The sequence below is a fragment of the Lepidochelys kempii genome, chromosome 10 (assembly GCF_965140265.1).
Source record: "Lepidochelys kempii isolate rLepKem1 chromosome 10, rLepKem1.hap2, whole genome shotgun sequence".
NCBI classification, from domain to species: domain Eukaryota; kingdom Metazoa; phylum Chordata; order Testudines; family Cheloniidae; genus Lepidochelys; species Lepidochelys kempii.
In genome coordinates this window covers 50817271-50840525 of record NC_133265.1, presented here as the reverse complement: position 1 = coordinate 50840525, position 23255 = coordinate 50817271, and the positions used below count along the sequence as shown (strand labels likewise).

General features: G+C 40.3%; 2 protein-coding genes across 6 annotated transcripts in view; one reads left to right on the top strand and one right to left on the bottom strand.

Annotated features, from left to right (window-relative positions):
* The window catches only part of CHRNA5 (cholinergic receptor nicotinic alpha 5 subunit), a 28553-nt gene extending 26696 nt beyond the window's left edge, over positions 1–1857 (top strand). For all 5 annotated transcript variants that reach the window (XM_073303532.1, XM_073303531.1, XM_073303535.1 and 2 more), the window contains one exon: positions 1215–1857. In XM_073303532.1, the coding sequence (XP_073159633.1) occupies positions 1215–1376 (162 nt within the window). In that variant the 3' untranslated portion in view covers positions 1377–1857. The remainder of the gene's footprint in view (positions 1–1214) is intronic.
* A 7306-nt stretch (positions 1858–9163) lies between these two features.
* CHRNA3 (cholinergic receptor nicotinic alpha 3 subunit) lies at positions 9164–21667 on the bottom strand. The gene is made up of 6 exons (XM_073361466.1): positions 21589–21667; positions 19260–19399; positions 19123–19167; positions 14631–14740; positions 12214–13225; positions 9164–10465 (listed from the first exon to the last, which is right to left on the bottom strand). The coding sequence occupies exons 1-6, from the start codon at positions 21665–21667 to the stop codon at positions 10337–10339; spliced, it is 1515 nt and encodes a 504-aa protein (XP_073217567.1). The 3' UTR covers positions 9164–10336.
* Between the last annotated feature and the right edge of the window lie 1588 nt (positions 21668–23255).

The following is a 23255-nucleotide window of genomic DNA, read 5'->3' as shown; positions in this document are numbered from 1 at the left end:
GCACCTTAGAGACTAACTCTAATAAATTTGTTAGTCTGTAAGGTGCCACAAGTACTCCTGTTCTTTCTAAAGTAATAAGGTACTTCAAAAAGACTCTGTAGTCAGCAGATCTTAAAGTTGTTTTAAAAAGGACATCTTTTATTGAATGGTCATTGATAACTATCACATAATTATGTAGGAATAGCCTTTAATTTACCAAACTAACTTATTTCCATGTATCAAATATTAGTATAGCATTCTTAAGTTTGTTTCCATGCTTGGATAACGTCTTACTACAGGGGAACACAGAAAAAGACACTATTACTAACCATGGTAAAAAAAATGTCCTCATTTTTATATTGAAAATTTCCAACCCTGGGTGTCGAATTCTGAGCCTGTCTTGATGTAGTTATCTGGCTCTTTTCTGAAGAATGCTTTTATTTAATTTTTTTTTTTTTTGGCCCTTATGGTTGCAAAGAAAACCTTACCTAATGGGAATTTATGTTACATTGCCTTTTTCCAAACCTGTAGGCCTACTGCCACAGGTAATTTTAATGACATGTCAACTCTGAAATCTAATAACCACACTTGAAAATGTTTAGTTGTGTGCTTAATTTGCGGGTACCACTACAGCACTTGTGTGCGCAAAATTGATAGACTGCATGTACAAATAACCTCATTAAAAATGGCAAAGAAATGGTAGTCCTGAAAATGCCTTGCACATTTTTTCCCTGATGTGATACTCAATGCAACAATAACGTTACTTACATGTAGGTATAGCTACTACAGAAGAGCCATATTCTACCCTGAATATTCGTACAAGCCTCTGACTGATCTCTGGGAATTGTGCTATAGATTGAAGTTAGCATATTGCCCAAAGGGTCCAGTCCTCTGAGGTGTTGAATACTTTAATCTCCCAGGAAGTTGAAAGTGTTCAGCACCTTGCAGGGTCAGGCCCTGATTCTTTGGCTGTAACTAAAGTATTTTGCCCTCTTCCCAAAATGAGTCTGACACCCTTACTCTAACTCAAAGTGTAACAATAGAAAGATCTTGAATGTTTATGGAACAGGCATAATAGAAAAATTTATACTATGGGCTTGCTTCTTCAGTCCTTATCCCATTGACATCACAATGTCAATAGGACTTCTGCCTGAATCAGGACTGTAGGATTTGGCCCTCTACTTGTAAATGTTCTAGAATATTGAGTAATTCTTGGGTTTTTTTTTTTTTTTTAGGTTGTTGAAGACTGGAAATTTATAGCTCAGGTGCTTGATCGAATGTTTTTATGGACTTTTCTTCTGGCTTCAATAATTGGATCACTTGGGTTGTTTATTCCTGTTATTTATAAATGGGCAAATATAATAGTACCAGTCCACATTGGAAACACACACACATAAAATATTTGTGGGGTACCACTTCTGCTATGAACATGATTCTTAAAAGATACATGGTAGTTCTATGTTCGTGCAAATAGTGTGTATGGCACATTTTTAATAGAATTATAAACTTAGTATAAGGAATCATGCCTATATTTAAGCATGGCATTTTAGGATATGTGCAATACCTACTGCTTAGCTGTTAGCCTACTAATTCATTTTTAAATCTGGACAAAATCAAACACACCTTTTCAAACACTTGCATGTATTGTATTCCCCCCAACCCCCAAAATACAGTACATAGATAACTGCTGAGAACTAGAGGGATTAAAAAAACTTTTGGATGCTAATTGTTTTAGAATTGGCAAAACACTATATAAACTATACACTGTACTACTGAGTGTTAAAAGTGTGAAGATGTTTATGTATTAGAGCATTGTGGTTGGTTATTTAACTTACTATAATGAGCAGAAGAGGATTTTAAGAGGCTAAGTTCTTTTGAGTGTTCTGAAAATTTGAGTTTTTAGAGTAAATTACAAATATTAACCATCTATTCTAATACACTTGGTGTAATATGTAAATTAAAATAATCTATGGTTCTATATTTGTCTTTATTCATACATTTTCAATGAAAAATACTATTAACTTTAAAGACATAGCTCAATTATCAGTTTAAATTTGGAATTAATACTATTTTGCGCTTCTGTAATTTACCAGATATAAACCTTGCAACAGGTATATAGTATTGTTTCAGTTAGGGAAAAAGAGGCAAAGAATTAAATGACTTGTCCAAAGTTGCACATGAGTTCTGAAATAATTCTGATTCCTAGTCCTGTGCTATAACCACAAGACTATACTTCCTCTCTAACATCCTTTGTTTTTCAAAATGACGTTTGTAAACACTTATACAAAACAAGAATTTGAGTCCTGGTTTCTAAAGAAAACTTGCTGAAAGCTGTGTATGCCTTTTTAATTCAGATTTCACACATTTAATATCCACATTCTTAATAAAATAGTCTCCCTAGATTCTTTTCACTTTTGGACTCACGCATAAATCTGAATTATAAGAATTAAGCTTAGTTGGTATTGGCAACTAAATATATTTGCATAATAAAACAGCTTTTTTAGTTTTTTAATTTTTTAAAATAAAACTCTATTTATTGGACATCTATTCAATGTACAGCCATCTGGTCTGAAGCAAAGTTCTGTCTCTGGATTTAATTTTTTTTTAATGTAATTCATAGATTCCAAAGCCAGAAGGGGCCATTGTGATAGTGTAATCCTGTGGTGGGCAACCTGTGGGCAGCAGGCTGCATGCGGCCCATCAGGGTAATCCACTGGCGGACTGCAAGACAGTTTGTTTACATTGACTGTCCACAGGCACAGCCAGCCGCGGCTCCCAGTGGCTGCGGTTCGCTGTTCCTGGCCAATGGGAGCTGCGGGAAGCGGCACGGGCCACAGAGACATGCTGGCTGTCGCTTCCCTCAGCTCACATTGGCCAGGAACGGCAAACCGTGGTCACTGGAAATTGCAGGCCTCCGTGCCTGCGGATGGTCAACATCAGCAAAATGTCTCACGGCCCACCAGTGGATTACCCTGACGGGCGCCCACAAGCCTCAGGTTGCCCACCACTGGACTAATTTGACTTCCTGTATAACATTGGCCATATAATTTTCCTCAGAATGATACCTAGAGCATATCTTGAAAGAAGTCATCTGATATTGATTTAAAAATTTCCAATGATGGAAATTTACCATGATCCTTCGTAAATTATTTCACTGATTAATTACGGTCACTGTTTACAAATTTATGCCTTATTTCCAGTCTGAATTTGGCTAGCTTCAACTTCCAGCCATTGGATGTGTTACACTTCTCTTGATTGAAGAGCTAGTTATCAGATATTTGTTCCCTATGCAGGTGTTTCTAGTCTGTAATCAAGTCACCCCTTAACCTTCTCTTTGAGCTAAGTAGATTGAGCTCCTTGAGTCTGTCTCTGTAAGGCATGCTTTCTAATACTTCAGTCGTTCTCATGGTTCTTTTCTGAACACGCTCCAATTTTTCAACATGCTTCTTGAATTGTGGACGCTAGAACTGGACACAGTATTCCAACAGCTGTCACAGCAGTGCCAAATGTTAAGTGCTGAGAAATGTTGCTGCTCCAACAGTGTTGTTACTGGTCTTGGAGCTCTGATGTCAGCTGCATTAGCAGACATTGAAACATGTTAATTCAGCAGACCTCGATGTTATTCATAAGAACGACCACCGGTTTGGTTCAGTGGTGAAGGCACGCGGCTGACAAAGCACGGTACTAGGGTCCCATAGGAGCTACAGGGACACTAATACATGTATGCCTGCAACAGTGGTACCAGCTCAGTCAGCGCACCAGGACACTGCCCCCCAGGCCGGTCAAAGATGCCTCTCCTATGACTTCTTATATACACTGATACAAACAAGTTACGTATTACACTCCATATGTTGTTAGTTACCAGCCCTACACCTTGTACTTGCTAGTTCAAACAAAACACCATTATCCTGTCATCCAATCCTTATCTTACGAGGGGTTGGTGTGTTCCTGTGCCACCTCTTAAGAATGTGTTTATGTAGTTACTTGAGAACTCTGGACATCCTGCACCATCCTCTCAGGTCAGGAATGTGGTTACTTGGTGTTAGCTAATACGTAGGGTGTTGTTATTTTGTCAAGGCCAGGCCTACTCTGGTTCACAGCCTTTGGTTCACACTGTTAGTTATGCCTAGGGCTCTAGCAAGGCCTACACAAAACACAGTAAAATAACCTCTCTACTGTAGGTGATTCATGTGGGGCAGGGGGAAGGGGATGAGTGGGGGAGCGGAAGGGGCAGGGCCACAGCCGGAAGAGAAGGGGTGGGACCAGAGCCTCTTCCTGCCACGCTGCCTGGGCCGCTGCCTAGTGCATCGCAAGTATCAGAGGTAGCCGTGTTAGTCTGTATCCATAAAAACAACAGCGGAGTCTGGTGGCACCTTAAAGACTAACAGATTTATTTGGGCATAAGCTTTCATGGGTAAAAACCCCACTTCCTCAGATGCATGGAGTGAAAATTACAGATACAGGCATAAATATATATTGGCATATGAAGAGAAGAGAGTTACTTTACGAGTGGAGAACCAATGCTGAAGGCCAATTCAGTCAGGGTGGCTGTGGTCCACTCCCAATAATTGATGAGGAGGTGTCAATACAGACTTCAAAGAGAAACTGCAGAGCTACAATTCATTTGCAAATTTAACACCATCAATTTGGGCTTGAATAGGGACTGGGAGTGGCTGGCTCACTACAAAAGCAATTTTCTCTCTCTTGGTATTGACACCATCCCTCCCCAGCCAGGCTCTCACTGCTGGACACAGAACATGCCAAGGTTGGGGTTGGGGGTGGGGGTGGGGAAGGACGCTCCAACTCGCTCAGCCACTGTCCCAGAAGCCAAGCCCGGGAGGCAGCCCACCACCACTGCCACCAGGTGCTCTCCCAGACAGCTGCTGCGCTGCCCTGGGCAGCATCCAGGAGCGGTTCGGTCCCACTCGCTGCCTGTGTCTGGCTGCCAAGGAGAGCAGCTGAACAGCCAGGAGAGGAGAGGTCATGTGTCCTCCCTTTTAGCTGGTATCCCCCCAGTATGGAGGGCACCTGTCATCTACTTGAGCTTCCCCTGTTTATGCCTCCACTGATCAGATTAGCCTTTTTGGCCACACTGGGAGCTCATGTTCAGCAGATTATCCATCCCCCTTCCCGCAAATCTTCTTCAGAGATCCTGCTTCCCAGGATAGAGTTCCCCATCATGTAAGTGTGGCCTGCATTCTTTGTTCCTAGATGTATACATTTACATTGAGCCATATTAAAATGTATATTGTTCCCACGTACCCAGCTTTTATCAAGTGATCCAGATAACTCTGCATCAATGACTTGTCCTTTACACTATTTACCACTCCTCCAATTTTTGTCTTTTGCAAACGTTCAGTGATGATTTTATGTTTTATTCCAGGTTATTGATAAAAATGTTAAATAGCGTAGGGACAAGAACAGATCTGTGCAGTATGCCAGTAGAAACACACCTTCTCAATGATTCCCTGTTTACAACTACATCTAGAGACCTATTAGTTAGCCAGTTTTAAATCCTTTTAATGTGTGCCATGTTAGTTTTATATAGATCAAGTTTTGTAATCATAATGTTGTGTGATTCCAAGACAAACATCTTACAAAAGTCTAAGTCTATTACTTCAACACTATTACCTTTATCAACTGAACGTGTAATTTCATCCAAAAAATATCAAGTTGTTTGACAGGATCTATTTTCCATAAACCCAGGATGGTTGATATTAATTATATTATCCTCTTTTAATTCTATATTAATAGACTCCTGAATCAGCTGCTCCATTATTCTGTGCGGGATCATTTTCAGACTGAAAAGTATATAATTACTGGGGTCATCCAGTCTATCCTTTTTAAATACTGGCACAACTTTAGCTTTCTTCCAGTCTTCTGGAGTTTTCCTGAAGTTTCAAGACTTATTAAAAATCAGTATTAATGGTCCATCTAGTTCTTTAAAAACTTTTAGATGCAAGTTATCTAGACCTGCTGATTTAAAAATGTCTAACTTTAGTAGCTGCTGTTTAACATCCTCCTGTAATACTAGTGGAATGGAAAGAGTGTTCTCATATGATATAACTATATCATCTGTTTTTTTCCCAAATATAAAACAGAAATGTTTATTGAACTCTTCTGCCTTTTCTGCGTTATTAATAATGATTCTACCATTTCCATCTAGTAATGGACCAATATCATTGTCAGGATTCTGTTTGTAAACAAAACTGTTGTCCTTAACTCTGCTGTCCATGGATTGCTCCTTGTGTCCCTTTGCTTCCCTTATCAATCTTTCTACAATTCCTAGCTTTTGATTTATATTCATTACTGTTAACTTCCCCTTTCTTCCTTTTGTTATATATTATTTTTGTATAGCTCCCTTCACTTCCCCTCTCAATTTCAAGTCAGTTTTTAGCCAGTATGTTCTTCTTCCTCGATTGTGGAATTGTGGCTTTTTGGGCATCTAGTAAAGTGTCCTTAAATGATTCCCAATTATCATTCATATTTTTCTGATTAAATTCATCCAGCTGATTTGGCTCATAATTGTTTTCAGCTTTGTGAAATTGCCCCTTTAAAGCACCAAGTATAAATATTACTGGTCTGGACTTTAATGTGTTTGCACATTATGAGTGTGATCATGTTCTATGATCACTTCCTCTTTATCAGTCAAGATGCTGTCTAATATAGAATTTCCCCGTGGTGGATGCAACACTTCTTGAGTTAGGAAATTATTAGCTATAATATTTAGAAACCCCAAGGATGTTTGAGTACCAGCAGCATGAGACTTCCAGCATTTGTCACTCAAACTGAAGTCCACCGTGATCATGCAGCTTTTCCCTCTGCACATTAAAAATAGGTGCAAAAGGAGATGGTAATCCTGTTCCCTCATGTGATTGGGTGGTCTGTAGCAGACACCAACTAATACTCCATCTTGTGCTTTATCTCTTAGGACATTGATCCTTAAGCATTCAAAATCATTTTTCTTCTGAATTATCAATGACTTGGAAACAAAGTAATGCCACTTTTGAGAAAGAGTGCCACTACCTTTCTTCTTTTGCTCACTCAGTTCTTTCTAAGAGGTTATAACCATTGATTATCACATTCCAATCTTACAACCCTCCCATCAGGTTTCAGTAACACCAGCTGGATTGAATTTATGCTCATATTGTGCCCTGGAATCTAAGATCTCCCTGACTATTCTACACTGCTGTTTTTAACATGAGTATGTCATACTATAGCAGCACCCCCACATCAAGTTTAATTCAGTAACCAAACAAGAACATTTTAGAGAATATCTTTATTTAATACTTGTTTTAAAAGCTAGAAAAAATATTGATTTTGCTATTTAGCTACTGTCATAAATATAAAGGGAAGGGTAAACACCTTTAAAATCCCTCCTGGCCAGAGGAAAAACCCTTTCACCTGTAAAGGGTTAAGAAGCTAGGATAACCTCGCTGGCACCTGACCAAAATGACCAATGAGGAGACAAGATACTTTCAAAGCTGGAGGGGGGAGAAACAAAGGTTTATTCTGTCTGTGTGTTGTTTTGCCAGGAACAGAGTCTTAGAACTTAGTAAGTAATCTAGCTAGATATGCCTTAGATTCTGTTTTGTTTAAATAGCTGATAAAATAAGCTGTGCTGAATGGAATGTAGATTCCTGTTTTTGTGTCTTTCTGTAACTTAAGGTTTTGCCTAGAGGGATTCTCTATGTTTTGAATCTGATTACCCTGTAAGGTATTTACCATCCTGATTTTACAGAGGTGATTCTTTTATTTTTTCTTCAATTAAAATTCTTATTTTAAGAACCTGATTGCTTTTTCATTGTTAAGATCCAAGGGTTTGGGTCTGTGTTCACTTATGCAAATTGATGAGGCTTTTTATCAAGCCTTCCCCAGGAAAGGGGGTGTAGGGTTTGGGGAGGATTTTTGGGGGGAAAGATGTTTCCAAGCGGCTCTTTCCCTGTTATATATTGGTTAGATGCTTGGTGGTGGCAGCAATAAAGTCCAAGGGCAAAAGGTAAAATAGTTTGTACCTTGGGGAAGTTTTAATCTAAGCTGGTAAAAATAAGCTTAGGGGGTTTTAATGCAGGTCCCCGCATCTGTACCCTAGAGTTCAGAGTGGGGAAGGAACCTTGATAGCTATTGTGAAGAGTTTCATGTAAATTGCAGAGAGGTATTAATAAGGTGTTTCTTTTGTGAAAATTACAACATTCTGTCCTTTGATAATGGTATATGGTAGTGGCTGCAGTGTTGGGGAATTAGATATTTCTCTTTTTGTTTCAATTTGGATCTGGTGTCATGCTGACTTTCATACTGGTTGGAATTACTTCATATTTAGTATTTATAAAAGTTATTTTTTGAACATTTTCAATATAGTTGCTTGTTACTTCACAACACATTTAATCTGTGGAGTAACTTTCTAGGTTGTACAGAGTATATAATTATACTCACAAACAGGAGAAAAAAATGCACATTGCCATTTTCTGGCCTTCAATTTACAGGTACATGTGATTGAAAAGATTCTAACTTATCTCCTTTGTGTATATAGTTACATGTAATCAGACATTAACTTGTCTTACTTTGTTGTTACAGTTCATTTCAAAAGTAGACGTCTAATAAGGTATCTGATTTGACCTGTGGTATGACTCGACTTTTATCTTTCCTAGAATTAAGGTGCATCAGCACCCTAGTCCATTGCCTGTGAGTGGTGACACAGAACATGTTTTGGATCTCCTCTCACATTCATATTTTCTTCATTGCTTCTGCTTACAGTTGCAGTGCGCACATTGTTTAGTTACTGTAGTCACGTTGTATGAAAATGAGAGCAACAGTATGGACTGGATACCTGGTTCTAACCTCCTTGCTGCTAATGTTTATTTCCCCTCTTGCTTCAATACAAAAATGAAAATTATGCTGTATTTACAGTTGAGCTGATTGTCAGGTTCTAATACAACAGGGCCCCGATCCTGATTTAAGTAACATTTTTTGTAAAATGGAGAAAAGCTTTCAATCACTTCCATAATTTTTATGTATTACATAAAGACAAAATCACTCACACCACAATTATTGGGCTCTACAGTTCATCCTCAAATTGCTGCTCTAAGCGTTTTAAAACCAAATAATTTCTAATAGATCCCCTACTCCTGGGTCTGTGCTTCTGTGAATTACTGGGGGTCTGAGTGCACCAAACAGTAGTTAATGTTACTCTACACAGAGTGTCATGCAACCAGAATAACAAATACGTTTTGAAACTACATAATTCTGTTTATTTTTTCAAAAATTTTATATAACTACTTCCCCATTTCCATGAAATTTCCCATTTTGCACAGAGAGAACAATTCACATTTTTACCAAGCGCCTTCCCCGACCCTTTTAGTGTACTATATTTATATTCATGCTCCTGTTTAAGTATCTCTATGGTTACTGGTAAAAACATATGGGATGTATGTATGAGAAGCAGTTCTACTACACTTTTCAGGAAAATTTTATATCTACCTACCTTTTATTTAAGTACTTGTCTATAGCATGTGAAACAAAATTATCCTGTAATATCTTAATTCCTTCATGTGAGCTGTGTGTGTGTGTGTGCACGCGCGCGTGTAATGATATTATTAGGTCTGAATAACTTGACATTTTGCTAGCGCTTTTGTTCTGTTTCCAAAATGGGAGGTGAGCAGAATCATGCAATGGCCACTTTGCTACCTTAACATAATATCCAGCTATAAATGAGTTTCCCCTTGTTCTAAAGTAACTTACCCACTACTTGTTCCCCTCAAAACCCGGCATAATAATGGGTACATCATATACCAACAAGTTGCATATTAGTACAGCAATTCAAGAGCTACAGTTTCTAAATGGCTATATACTGGAGTGGCTTTATGGCACTAGTTGTGATCTTGCTCCCAGAAGAATTGTACTGAAGCATGTCGCATCCTGGAGGATATAGCACTGGACATGAGTGTTGGAAGTAGGTCAGGTAACCTAAATTCTTCAGCCTTTTGACAGTCCTCTAAACATTCCTGTGGAAATGCTGTGATTTCCAATTTCTGTTGGACATGTCTATATCATAAATACTTTTTAACAAACACTTCTGTGAATTTTTATACACTACCTTCCTTTTCCCCAGCTCTTGTAAGGGATATCTGGCAATAGTCTGGAGAATATTACCTTCAGATTGGCTGTCATTACATTTTAAAATCAGTTAAAGCTTTTCACATTTATAATGAAGCTTTGCTGGGTGAAGCTTAATGAGTCTACAGACATCTTTTATTCTACTAATAAAGCAGTATATACAGAAGCAGCTAAAGTAACAAAAAAGAGCATAAAATGTTTGGTCAGCAAACAACTTTCTTTTACAACAGAGTATTTTGAATTCCTACATTTCATCTCCAGCCATCAATGGTTGTAAAAACAATCCCGCTGTTCCTAGAATACATACCAGAATAAAAACCCAGAGAAAAATGCGATCAATTACCATGGCAACATACTTCCAATCATCCTGAATCTGAAAAATATAAACACAGACAAATAAGACAGGAAGCAGGCATGTTCTGATAAAGGTAAAGTTTACTAATCATTAAATTGGTTGGTAATATCAGAACTCCTTTCTGTGTTCAGCAAAAATGTACATGGGAGCTCCTCCATGTACAGAATGTTTCCTCTTTCATAAGACCACAACTTCGAACCTGGCTTTTGAGGCAGCAGAAATTCATCCATCATTCATCCAAAAACATTCAGGCCAAAAACAGTGCAGAATTAACTTACTATCTCTTCGGCCCCTAAATGGTTTGATTCATTATGGCTGAAACTTGCTTTGCATGAGTTGAAGAAGCTATCTTTCTAAATTAATTCCAACTTCGTAACACTATTTTAAGATAATAGAAATGTCCCTTTCACTAAACACACAGGGGACATATGGCCCCTCTTCCATGGGGACAGAAATTTGAAGGTGAAAGAGACTTTATAGAGGGAGCTCTTTCAAAAGTCACTTGGGCACCTACGTATCTAAGTCCTATTGAAACGCACCATTCCTGTTGAAGTGGTAAGTGCATGGGCGGATGCAACTTAATTAATCTGTCAATGACTTTAAAAGCTTCTCTTGACATTTCTTATAGTTTTTAATACTGTATTAGAAAGCAAGATGCTTATGTATGATGTAAAAACTTTTCTCCTTCATATACTGTATCAAGACTGGGAAAAAAAGCTTTCCAGCAGGAGTGGTTTTTACATTGAATGATTATGTTGATGGCTTTGAAATAATGCATAATCTTAAGTTAATGTTGGAAATAAATGTTAAATAAGTATCCTAAGTAAAGCTAAGCTTAATAAATTTCAATCTTTACTTCAACTTTCCTAGATGAACACAGCATATGTGCATACTTCATTCTTGAATGCTATTATGAAAAAATAAGAACAATGCATTTTACTTTTGATGTAGAAAATAGATTTTTCCAGAAAAGAACCATAATTCTTAAAGCTGAGGGAGATCAAAAGAGCTTATAGAACACACGAATCCTGAATAAGGCCCAGATTCAACAAAATACTTAGGCCCAAACTTAATTTAAGCAGGTGCTTGAGTGCTTTGCTGAACATGACCTACAGGTGGTAAAGATAATGATAGAGTTGCTGCATATGAGTTACTTGTATCTGCTCTCTGTATGACTGAGAAGTAGTGATAACCATCAGAAGCTCTCCTGGCTTTTGAAACAGAAAAATTGTGTGAATTTAGCACTTAAGAAAAATGCCGAATTGAGAGCCCTGAACTTCGCTGCTCTGTATTTATCCACAGAAGCAGTTCAGCATGAGAATTATTATCAGGGAAAGCCTCACTACAGGTAAGTAAATATTCATTTTACGGCAGTGGTGACTTGCCCAAGGGCACACAGTGAGCTAACTGCGGTGCTAGGATTTCCCAAGCTCTCATTCTGACTGCAAATCTTGTGCTTGTTACTCCCTCCAAAAGAGTTAATGTAATAGATTCCACTTTAGCAGATGGGTTGGCATTGGCAGTAAAAGGAGTTCAGTGCAACACTGTGTTTCCCCAATATGAATTTCAATCCACTGATTGTTTACATTACAGGTGTATGGGGCCATGAATCAATGTGGGTTATTTGTATCAAGAAATTGTGAATTGTTCTGCAATGTTTTTATGAAAGGCAGCTGGGATGTTTACTCCTACAAAAAACCACACTCTGACACTCATGGTAAATAATGCCTGTAACCTCAGTAACTAATGCTGAAAGTTGTTCTTACCTCTTTGGCTTCATTCTGCATTTTCATATTCTCTGCAATGTATTTGACACTTTCAATTGCATCTCTCATTTCTGGTGACAAAACTGAAAACGAAAGTGGAGCATCTACCGATTCATAGCTTGTACTCCTTGTAAGATTGCCACTGAAGTCAGAAAACTTTATTCGTTGACACCAACAACAGCTGCATGTTATATCTTGACATATGAAGCCATCTTTGCAGCATTTGGTTTCAGAGCTGCTGAAGCAATTTAAGTCTGAGAGCTCAGCACTGTAAAGTGGCTTTGGCTTCTGATTCTTCTCTCTATCGCGGGCAGGCCTGGTCATAAACATGATCTTGGGAAGTAAGTTCAAGAAAATGGTCTTCACCCACTCGGGCATTGTGTGTGTCTTGGGTGTTCTATAATGCACATTAAGTACAAACACAGTAATGACAATGGAAAGAGTTACAAATATCATGGTGAAGAGGAGGTATTCTCCAATAAGTGGGATCACCAAAGAGGTAGAGGGGATGGTCTCTGTGATCACTAGGAGAAATACAGTTAAGGATAAAAGGACTGATATGCATAGTGTCACCTTCTCACCACAGTCTGAAGGCAAGTAGAACACCAAAACAGTTAAGAAAGAAATCAACAGACATGGGATAATCATGTTGATAGTATAAAATAAAGGCAGGCGCCTAATATAAAGAGAATAGGTGATATCTGGATATACCTCTTCACAACAGTTGTACTTAATGTCATGTTTATATCCAGGAGCTTTAATAATAACCCATTCTCCACTCTCCCAGTAGTCTTGGAGGTTCATTGTAGAGCCAATTAAAACTAAGTCAATTTTAACTTTATCATAAGACCAGGAACCAAACTTCATGGTGCAGTTTTGATAGTCAAATGGAAAGTAGGTCACATCTATTTTACATGAACTTTTAAAAATAGCTGGAGGTATCCAGGTCACTTCTCCTGTGTATTTCAAAAAGGCCTTTGTCTTGTCATCAACTTGGAAGTTCCCAACTGCACTGTAAAAAATAAACCAGGGTGGGGAAAAAAAAGATAGGCATTTTAACTAATCAAATCACTTTCATATAAGAAAAGGTTAAGAACATAGGCTTATGTATATACAGTGACTCTGGATTCATGCACTGTAAGTGAGCAAATGCACACTTCAGCATTCCAGCAATAATGTTAATTGTGCTAAATTGCATGTGTAGTACTAGATCCATGGCTGATGTAAATAAGTGTAGTTCCATTGTCATCAGTGGAGCTACATGGACTTACAACTGCTGAAGATCAAGATGGTAGTATTTTCTACTCCTGTAACCTGGCTAAATGTGATCCATACCCAAGGCAGCAGACTTGAGCTCTTTTGTGTCAGAACAAAGTGATGGACAAGCTGATCTTCCTTACTGTACTTGGTTCACTCTCTCTCTCCTCTCCATCCCCACAGTACCTTGCAGTATCACTCCTCTAAGAAAGCAGGAATTCAGGGCTCCTGCCGCAGCTTGTCACTGTGGATGCATGGATCAGAGCAGGGCCATCTCTCCACCCTGTTCACAATCACATAACATCCCTGGGGCAATTTCAGCTGTTGTTTACATGGAAAAGTAAGACTGGGAAAGCATTTTTAGCTATTTATGTGATTAGAAAACTGTAGAAGAGAAGAAGCCAGCACCACATGACCAGCCAGCTCTTCATGGACCTACCAGCATGTGCTGTACAGACCACAGTTTGGGAGCTCCTGTATTGGAGAGTATTTCAAGCATGTTTCACTGAGGCCAGCTTCCTTACATAGTGTATAGCCAACGTATCATCTCAGTAACACATTTGGTCTCCTATTGACGTGTTGGAAGCAAAAGTCCTAAGTGTGTACCAACCCTGGGGCTTTTATATAGTTATATTTAATGCTGTGTTGATGTCAGATGGGTAACAATTTTAACTGCAAAAATGTCTGGATCTAATACTCCGTTTCAATGAAAGGTCTGAACTACTGAAGAGTTTCTAATCTGTAAATGAGAGGAAAGTTGTGTGGCAGAACTATCTGCTCCTTCTTACTGCCAGCCTTGCATATAGTTCCAAAAACAATTATAGAAAGAGTGGGGAGTAGAAGGAGCACAGGGATGCAGAGTCTAAAGTTTCCTGTCTGTTTCTCTTATTAAAATGTGTGTGTTTTCAATTTTTAATACTTATTAGCTCAACAGACTCCAAAAGTATTGATGTTCAACAGAAGCAGTGATTGGGGGGTAGTTCTACTAGAGAAGTAACAGTTTGCAATATATACCGTAGTCGCTGTGTATTGCTACCCAGGTTTGATCAAAATCTTAAGTCTTTTGTAATAGTCATGGGAATGCTCAATTTTTTTTAAAATGCATGATACAAAACCAAAACAAATTAAGAGTAAAGGCACTTGATATGGCATAGTCTTACTTGTTATATAAGACAATGTCTGGCTTCCAGATCCTATCGGCTGGAACTCGAATAAACTCAACACCTCCATATTCCTCTGGATTCCACTTAAGTTTGTAATCATTCCAGATCTAATCACAGAAGAAACCAAACTTCATTAGAATTACAAAAAGACCCATCTCAAATTGTGGACTACTGCCCCTTCTTTCCATTAAAACAAAGTGCTGTAATGCACTTTTATAAAGTTGGTGTTTGTTTTTTCAGAATCTCTAATGACTAGATGTATCATCTTTTAAGACCATGTTATTTATTTGTATTCATTAGCACATACATTGGGAACCCATTGTGCCAGGTGCTGTATACATGCAAGAGAAAGCTCCTACCCCAAAGAGCATACATTTTAAATAGACAAGATGGACCAAGGGTGACATGGGAAACAGTCCCAATTAGGTAAAGTGATTTGACCAAAGTCACACAGCAGATGAGTTGCAGAACTAGGAATACATCTCAGGTCTCCTAATGCCCAATCCTAGTTCCCTTTACACTAGACCAGGCTGCCTCCTCTTCCTCTCAGCCCCATTATATTAGAATGTAATTGCTCCTGATATTTTCATGCTATGATCACCACTCATAAGGTAAAGCAATCTTACAATATCTCTAGAGCAACCAGAGAGATTTCTGAGATTGTAAACTAGCTCTACGCCAGATCCCGCCAGCTAAGGCAGCACAGGAGGGTAGGGCTTGGTTAATGCTTGAATAGGAGATATCAAAGGAATGCCAAAGTACTATCAGAAACAGTGATGATAATTCAATAGGTGACACAGTTCCCTCTGAGTCACAATGTGGTGAAGTAATATCTTTTATTGGACCAACTTCTGTTTTGGAGAGAGAAGCTTTCAAGTTTACACAGAGCTCTTCTTCAGCTCTGGGAAACTAAGGCTATGTCTACACTGCACTTCCATTGGTAAAACTTTTGTCATCAGGGCTGTGAAACTCCATCCCCTCACCCCCCAACTGACAAAAGCGCCGGTGTGGACACTGCTTTGTCGGTGGGAGAGCGTCTCATTGGGGGTAACTTTATTTTGCTGGCAGGAGAGTTCTCGCCTGCTGACAAAGAGTGGCCACCCTGTATACCTTGCAGCAGCACAGCTGTGCCACTGTAAGGTGCGCAGTGTGGACATAGCCACATTACAGACCTTGCAGTGGTGTGCCGCCATAAGGTCTCCCGTATAGCTGCTCTATGCCAGCAGGAGAGAGCTCTCCGGTTGGCATAATTAAATCCCCCCCAAAAAGCGGCAGTAGCTATGTGGGTGGGGAATGCTCTCTCACCGACATAACGCTGTCCACACCTGTGCTGCTGTCGGTGAAACATATGTCAGTCAGGGGAGTGTTTTTTCACACCTGAGTGACATAAGTCTTACCAACAAAAGTGATACTGTAGATATAGTCTGAGTAAGTTTCCCAGAGCTGAAGAAGAGCTCTGTGTAAGTTCAAAAGCTTGTCTCTCACCAACAGAAGTGGTCCAATAAAAGATATGACCTCGCCTACCTTGTGTCTCCAATATTCTAGGAGCAACACAGCTACTGCAACACTGCATACTACAAAACGAGTCAGTATTGAACAAAGAATCCAGCATATGTTAAGGAGTGTGGCAGATATCATTGTTTTGGTGAGACTCAAAAACTAAAATCTTGGTCAATTTGGTCATTAAAATGCCATGGTTCTTTTTCAGAGTCAGGGTGTTAATGCTATTGTCCGGGACAAGGCCCCGGATAGGTACGTACATTGTCTCTACATAAAGTTCCATGTAGTTCCAACTGGGTCAGATATTCTGTGTTTTTTGTCCTGTACTGTGGTGTCGCTGTATGGTGTTAAGCTATTACCATGTTCCATTCCAGGGGTGGCTGCATTTCAGTTGTGGGTGAGGTAATTCTTGGGTATAGATAGGTCTATAGAGTTAGTATGTTTGGGATCCTTCTGGATAAAGGATATCGTTAATGGGTCTGTGTTTTCAGTTTGGAAAGGTTAATACTGTAGTTAATGACCGATTTAATTGATTCATCGTGTGCCTGACATATTTCTGAACAGTATGACCAACGGTAGTTAACACCTTAATCAGCACATGTTCTACAGTACCGCTACTCCCTGAGAGACGGTATTCTACAATTCAGGGCACTAAAAAACCCTTAGGACTGGCAGAGATTATTCTTAGCAGTCTCCTATATTAGGTGGTTGTAGTGCTTTTAACCTTGCATAATAATATTGTACTGGGAATTCTATTCCTAATTCTGCCACTGACTTGCTGTGTGACCTTGTGCAGGTCATGCAGGTGCTCAGGCAGGATTTGACTCTAACTCCCATTGAAGTAAATATCTTCAAAGCCCAGGAACTGTAAGTGTGCCTGGACTCTCATGGGAGATACAAGAAAGGGGGTGGGGAAGGATCCTTTCTTTCCTCATTTCCCTCTGCCCCTGTCCAAAGGCCAAGCACAACCTGGCCTTGGGTTTGGTTCCATATTGGTCTCCAACAGGCATTTTGTTCACAGCCCATAACCAGGGCTGGATTAACTCTCCTGTGGGCCAGGGGCTATTGGGTTTTGTTGGGCTCCTGGGGGTTTGGAGTGGGGAAGTGGGGGCGGGGGATTGGGATACAGGAGGGGATGCAGCTCCAGCTGGGGGGGTGGGCTCTGGGGTGGGGCCAGGGATGGGACAGGGGGGTGGGGTGCAGGTGGAGGTGCGGGGTCTGGGAGGGAGGTTGGGTGCAGGAGGGGGCTCCAGGCTGGGGTAGGGGGTTGGGGTGCAGGAGGGGATGCAGGCTCCTGGTTGGTGGTGCAGCAGGGCTAAGGCAGGATCCCTGCCTGCCCTGGCTCCGCGCTGCTCTGCTCCCCGAGGTGGCCGGCACATCTACTCCCAAGGCAGAGGAGCCAGGCCGCTCTGTGTGGTGCACACTGCCTGTGCCAACAGGCACCGCAGGCACTGCCCCCCAGCTCCCATTGGCCACAGTACCTGGCCAATGGGAGCTGTGGAGCTGGTGCTGGGGGCAGCGCGCAGAGGTTCCCTGAACTCCCCTCACCTAGGGGCCACAGGGGCACATCGGCCAGCCAGCGCTCGCGGCTCTAGCCCCGGGCGGGGGTGCCAAGGCTCGGGGACCAGCGTCCAGCCTGTGGCTCAGAGACTTGCTGTGAGCCAGATTAAAAGCAGCAGCAGGCCGCATCCGGCCTGTGGGGTCCCCATTAGCCCGAGGCCCTGGGCTGCGGCCCCTAAAGCCCCTGCATTAATCCGACTCTACCCATAACAATAACCTGTAGACCAGTTCAACAAAGATTATAGTGAGAAGAATTCCAAGCTAGGCTTGCAGAGGCCTCACAGAACTAAAGTGCACTAGCAGACATGCAGGGGGAAACTTGCACAGTGTCTGCACTGTGACTGGCTGTAGCCGGTATAATTATGCTCCACAAGATGAGCTTCACAGAGTTTCCTAGGCCTCCTGTGCTGCTCCAGTGGGTTTTATCACAGGAGGCTGCATAATCATTCAATGCAAATAAATAGCCAGCCACTAGGTGTCAGCAATGGATTAAGGTAAGTGTGGCCAACCCAAATCTCTGCACCAAAGCAGCATAGTACCCTACCAGGCCAGCACCTCTGATGCTGTGATCTTTCCTTTTCTTAAATGCAAGTCAAATCTATACAAATGCTGGCTAGGAAGAATGTCCCAGCATCTTTGAGCATTGGCTTATTTAAGTTTTTGTTTACTTATGCTGAGGCATTTTTCTGTTGTGCTGTTTTTCATGACTGAAAGGACGTTTTATTTACTTTACATAATAGTCACACTTACGTAGTAGAAACAGTTTGTATTTAGCAAAATGTTTACCATTTTCCTCCTCTGTTCCTCCCAAAATATTCCTAGGTCAGTTTATCTAGCTGTAAAAGCGGCAGAGTCCTGTGGTACCTTATCGACTAACAGATGTATTTGAGCAAAAGATTTAGCTGGTATTCCTTGCTTTTGACCTAAATATTCCTATTTACAAATCTTTAATGTTAGCAGTTTACATTTTTCATTAAAGAGATTGAATGGAAAAATGGGGATTCAGGATAACCAAATGGTTAGACCTTGGAACTCCTAGCATGGGACCTAATGGTTACAGGGAAGAACCCAGTGTAGTTGAATGGTGACAGCATGGAGGCAGCAGATCTGGATTCTGTTTTTTGGCAAAATCATTTAACCTTTTTGTTCAGTTCACCCAACTATAATATTGCAATAATAATGCTTTCCCACCTAGCTCCAGTGCTTTGAAATGTCTGGATGAAAAGTAGTATATAAATGTAACGTGCAATGTCACTTTTATAGTAGTTAGCTAAATGTTGATATTAATGAGCATTACGCAAAGGATGGTCAATATAACATTTTGCTTCGCAAATTGCGGTGGAGGACACAGCAAGAAACCTTACATATTGACATTAAAAGAAAAATTAACTGAGCTGATATTATCAGTGCTGGGATTATATTTACTCACATGTTTCAGCCACAACTTGGTCTCCATTATCTGGTTCACTTCATCCTGAAAAACACAGCCATGTTGAAAAAGGAGTGGGCCTTTCTTTGGGCTAATAATGTAATACTTACTAGGTTCTGAAAGAAGCCTGTACTCACCACCTTCACCAGCTGTGACATGGATACCTCAAACTGAATGATGGCAGGGTCTGACACATTCTCCACTGGTCTGATAAACTGACTGTAGTTAGCAAACAAGGCTGCAAACAGTCTGTGCTCTGCTTCTGAACAACTGCAACCTGAAAAGAGATTATGTTGGCTTCTGGTTTTGAAACAACCCACGAAGCTTCTTGTGGCCAAATGCTATTTCCTTTGAAAATTAAATAACCAGACATTAAATCTTCATGATGTTAATTTGGCATTCATTTAGGATGAAAATAGAAGAATAAAATGTAATGGTAGATGGAGATTTTCATATGTCTCTGCAAATGGAGTTTAAAGGATAATTTAATAAAATCATAGAAACTGGAGCTGAAAAAGCCCTTTTCCCTGGCTCACCTTGTCCCTCAACACTACAAAAAGGAGTTGGGGTTGAGCAAGGTCAGAGAAAAAAATGTTTCTTACAAACTTAAGCCCATGAGGAGCTAAAACTACACTTTCTAATATGACCAGCTCCTGGGAAATTTTACTGTCCCAGGAGACTGAGGCTCATTATAGGATGGTTGCAATGATGCTAACAGCTTGCTCATTATAAATAAGGAAACAAGGATTAAAAATTGATTCACTATTTCAAAGGTATCAGAGTAACAGCCATGTTAGTCTGTCTTCGCAAAAAGAAAAGGAGTACTTGTGGCACCTTAGAGACTAACCAATTTATTTGAGCATGAGCTTTCGTGAGCTACAGCTCACTTCATCGGATGCATACCGTGGAAACTGCAGAAGACATTATATACACACAGAGACCATGAAACAATACCTCCTCCCACCCCACTGTCCTGCTGGTAATAGGTAGTACATTCTATTTACAATTGTCCCTTTCTGATGCTGGTTTTGCTATCTGTGGTATCTTATGGCTATAAACTGAAGGTCTCAAAGCACAACTGGGAATCTTCTGTCCCCTAAACTATGCTTCCATTCTCATAGGCAACAGATAAACACTGTAGGAGGCAGATCCTGCCTGGAATTTAGTGGCCTTGTCCTAAAGAGACTCTCTACTGGTACTTGGATGTGATATGCCAAAATCCTTTTATTAAAAAAAAATTAGATCTCTTCTCCATTTATGGATAATTTTATATTTCAACATGGCTGGTGAGACAAACTAACAGTTAAGGCTAAATTCTGCTTTCAGAAACACTTGTGTAAATCTGGAATAGCTACACAGAGTCTGTTGATCTTTTAAAATATGACAGCATGACTGCATATAGATTTACATGCAGTTGCTAGGATATGTTTGAGAGGTTTTTTTCCCCAGTCCTACTAGGTTAGTATTTTCCAGCAAACAGAAGGGCAGCAGAAGTACTCATCTGCACAATAACTGATCTATAAAGATTCACAAACAAAATATCTATCTTCCGACCTATTCTGGAAGTTCTGCTGACATCCAGTCTGAGACTGGCACAATGTCAGACCACATACAGTTAAAAATCCCCACTCTTTACTCATTTTGAAGGCTATTTTTTTCAAGGGTAGTAAAGTCACTCAAACCAACACACCAGATTAAAATAGATAACTTTATACTTTCCTATTTCTGGAAAATTAACTTTTTAGCCAGTAGACTTGCTTTAATCATTTAGTGATATCTCACCTATAATTATTAGCAAGTCAGGAGTCCCCTGGATTAAATATGCCTGAGTCCTTTATGTAGGTGGGTTTTAAGATTCATATTCAGCCTTTTGCCAGCTCCTTCCCAAATGCTGTTGACCAACTTACATTTCCATAACATGTGAATTAAATCTCTGTGTTTACCACTCATCCAGCATCCATCACATTGTAGACAATAACTACGTATATATAAACCAGTGTTTCAACATTCTGGTTAAAGTTGCTGTCATCTCAGAGCACCAGTAATTGCAGAACAAAGATCTCCTTCTTGCTGAGATAAGGTGCACTGTTCAGAGCCACCTCTAAGGCTATCTCAAGCAGCTGTTTGGCATCACCTATTTCTGCTGATGCCCCAGCACATTAGAGCACGTATCCACAGTGAGCTAAACCTTAAAACCACATTGAAGTTTTTGATTAAAGTTTAAATGGCTTTGTGGGATCATGGGACCCATTTGGCATGCCAAATCAGGGCTGCTATTTGTTACGAGTTCATAAGGTGAGATTTTAAAATTGTTTAACAAAAGAAGCTGGGATTCATACGAATCCTGCAGCATGCCACTTATTAGTGCTGAACCTAAGTCCAGACCAATTAAAAACAATTGTACAAAGCCATAACCCATCCTCTTTCTACCCCCTCCTTTAAAAAAAAAATTCAAGGACCACTCACCTTTAAAGAAAAAGAAAACAGCAGCAGCAGCTAGAAATAGAGCGAATGTGCTCCCCATGGCGTTATGAATTACTGTCATCAACAGAGACTGCTGGCGACAAGCTCAGCTGCTAGGATTGCACAGGCATGGGAAATACAGACAGCTCCAATCTTCCAATGTATAAAATCCTTGTATAAGGCAGACTGCAGGACCCTGAAGAACAGTTCTGCACCACGGAGATCCCATTAGCAACGATGTGCTGCCCCCCTTTTCAGCTGTTCATATTGTCATAAACAGAGAGCACTGGAAACACAAAATAAATCGTAGACCAAATAGATGTAGTTACTGTAGGCAAGAAGCAATCATCGATTCATCGGGCAACAAGGGTAGGCAAGAGGCCATTAGTGGATGCATAAATGAGCCCAGTAATTGGATAATGCTAAGAGTTTTTCCAATCAGCTCCTTTACAGGATATGAATCTTTATAGGAACTTTGTGCCAAGCCATTAGAACAGGTTTAATTAATAAAAATCTTATAACTGAACTGAGCTGAAATGGATATTGACATTAGAGACACTCAAATTATCAGTAAACTGAGCCCAAGAGACCAAAACCACCAGAAGGTGGGTGAAGTAATATCTTTTATTGAACCAACTTCTGTGGGTGAGGGAGACAAGCTTTCAAGCTTACACAGAGCTCTTCTTCAGGTGCACAGTTAATTAACTGACACAGATAAAAATTGTTTGAGGCTTTGTAGTGAGGAGAGCCCCAATCCTGTAGGCATGTGTGAAAGTATTTACTACTTCATCCTGATGTTGCATTTCATCTACTTTAGCTTCACTTTCAGCTTCCTGATGGGGGGGTGCTCTGTGAGGGCAGTAGTAGACTTGCTCCCCTACTTTGAAATCAATGGGACAACCCACAGTAGGAAAGTTAAGCACATGCTTAAGTGTTTGCAGGATTGGGGCCCAGAGATTGACATAAGGTATAGTGACCACAGTTAGGCCAAGAGCTCAGGTTTGAGGTTAAACTAGTTTGGGTCCAACAGCACTGAAATCTCCAGAGAACAGCTGTGCTTGCCAGAGTCCTGCCATCTTGGGTCAGGAAAATTAAATGTTGGTACCAAATTCAAAAGGGAAGGGGAGGATGCAGTGACTCCAGACTGATTCCTCCGAAACCCAACATTGAGGGAGAGGGGTTGGGTTTGACGTTCTGGCTGAGGCCCATCTCTAGCAATGGCTGGATAGTGGCTTAAAAGCTCACTTGCGCCTCTCCTTGGAATTTAACAGGAGACTGTTTCAAATTCCTATGAGGCATCAAATGTACTGATTTTTTTTTTTTTTTAATTGCCAGGGTTTTTCTTTGTATGCAGTGTTGTAGTAGCGGTGTTGGTCCCAGGATATTAGAGAGAAAAGGTGGGTGAGGTAATGTCTTTTATTGGACCAACTTCTTTTCATGAGAAAAACAAGCTTTCAAGCTTACTCAGAGCTCTTCCTCAGGCCTGGGAAACTAACTCAGAAAGTGACAACTAAATACAAGGTGGAACCGATTGTTTCGTGTAAGTAGTTCCCCCATATGTCAAGGTGTCACCTTCACCATTCAAGGTGAAGAGGTCCATTAACACCCCTCTAGTCATAGGGAGGTGGAAAGCAGCTGGGGGTGGATGATGTTTAAGGGCTTGTTTGTTG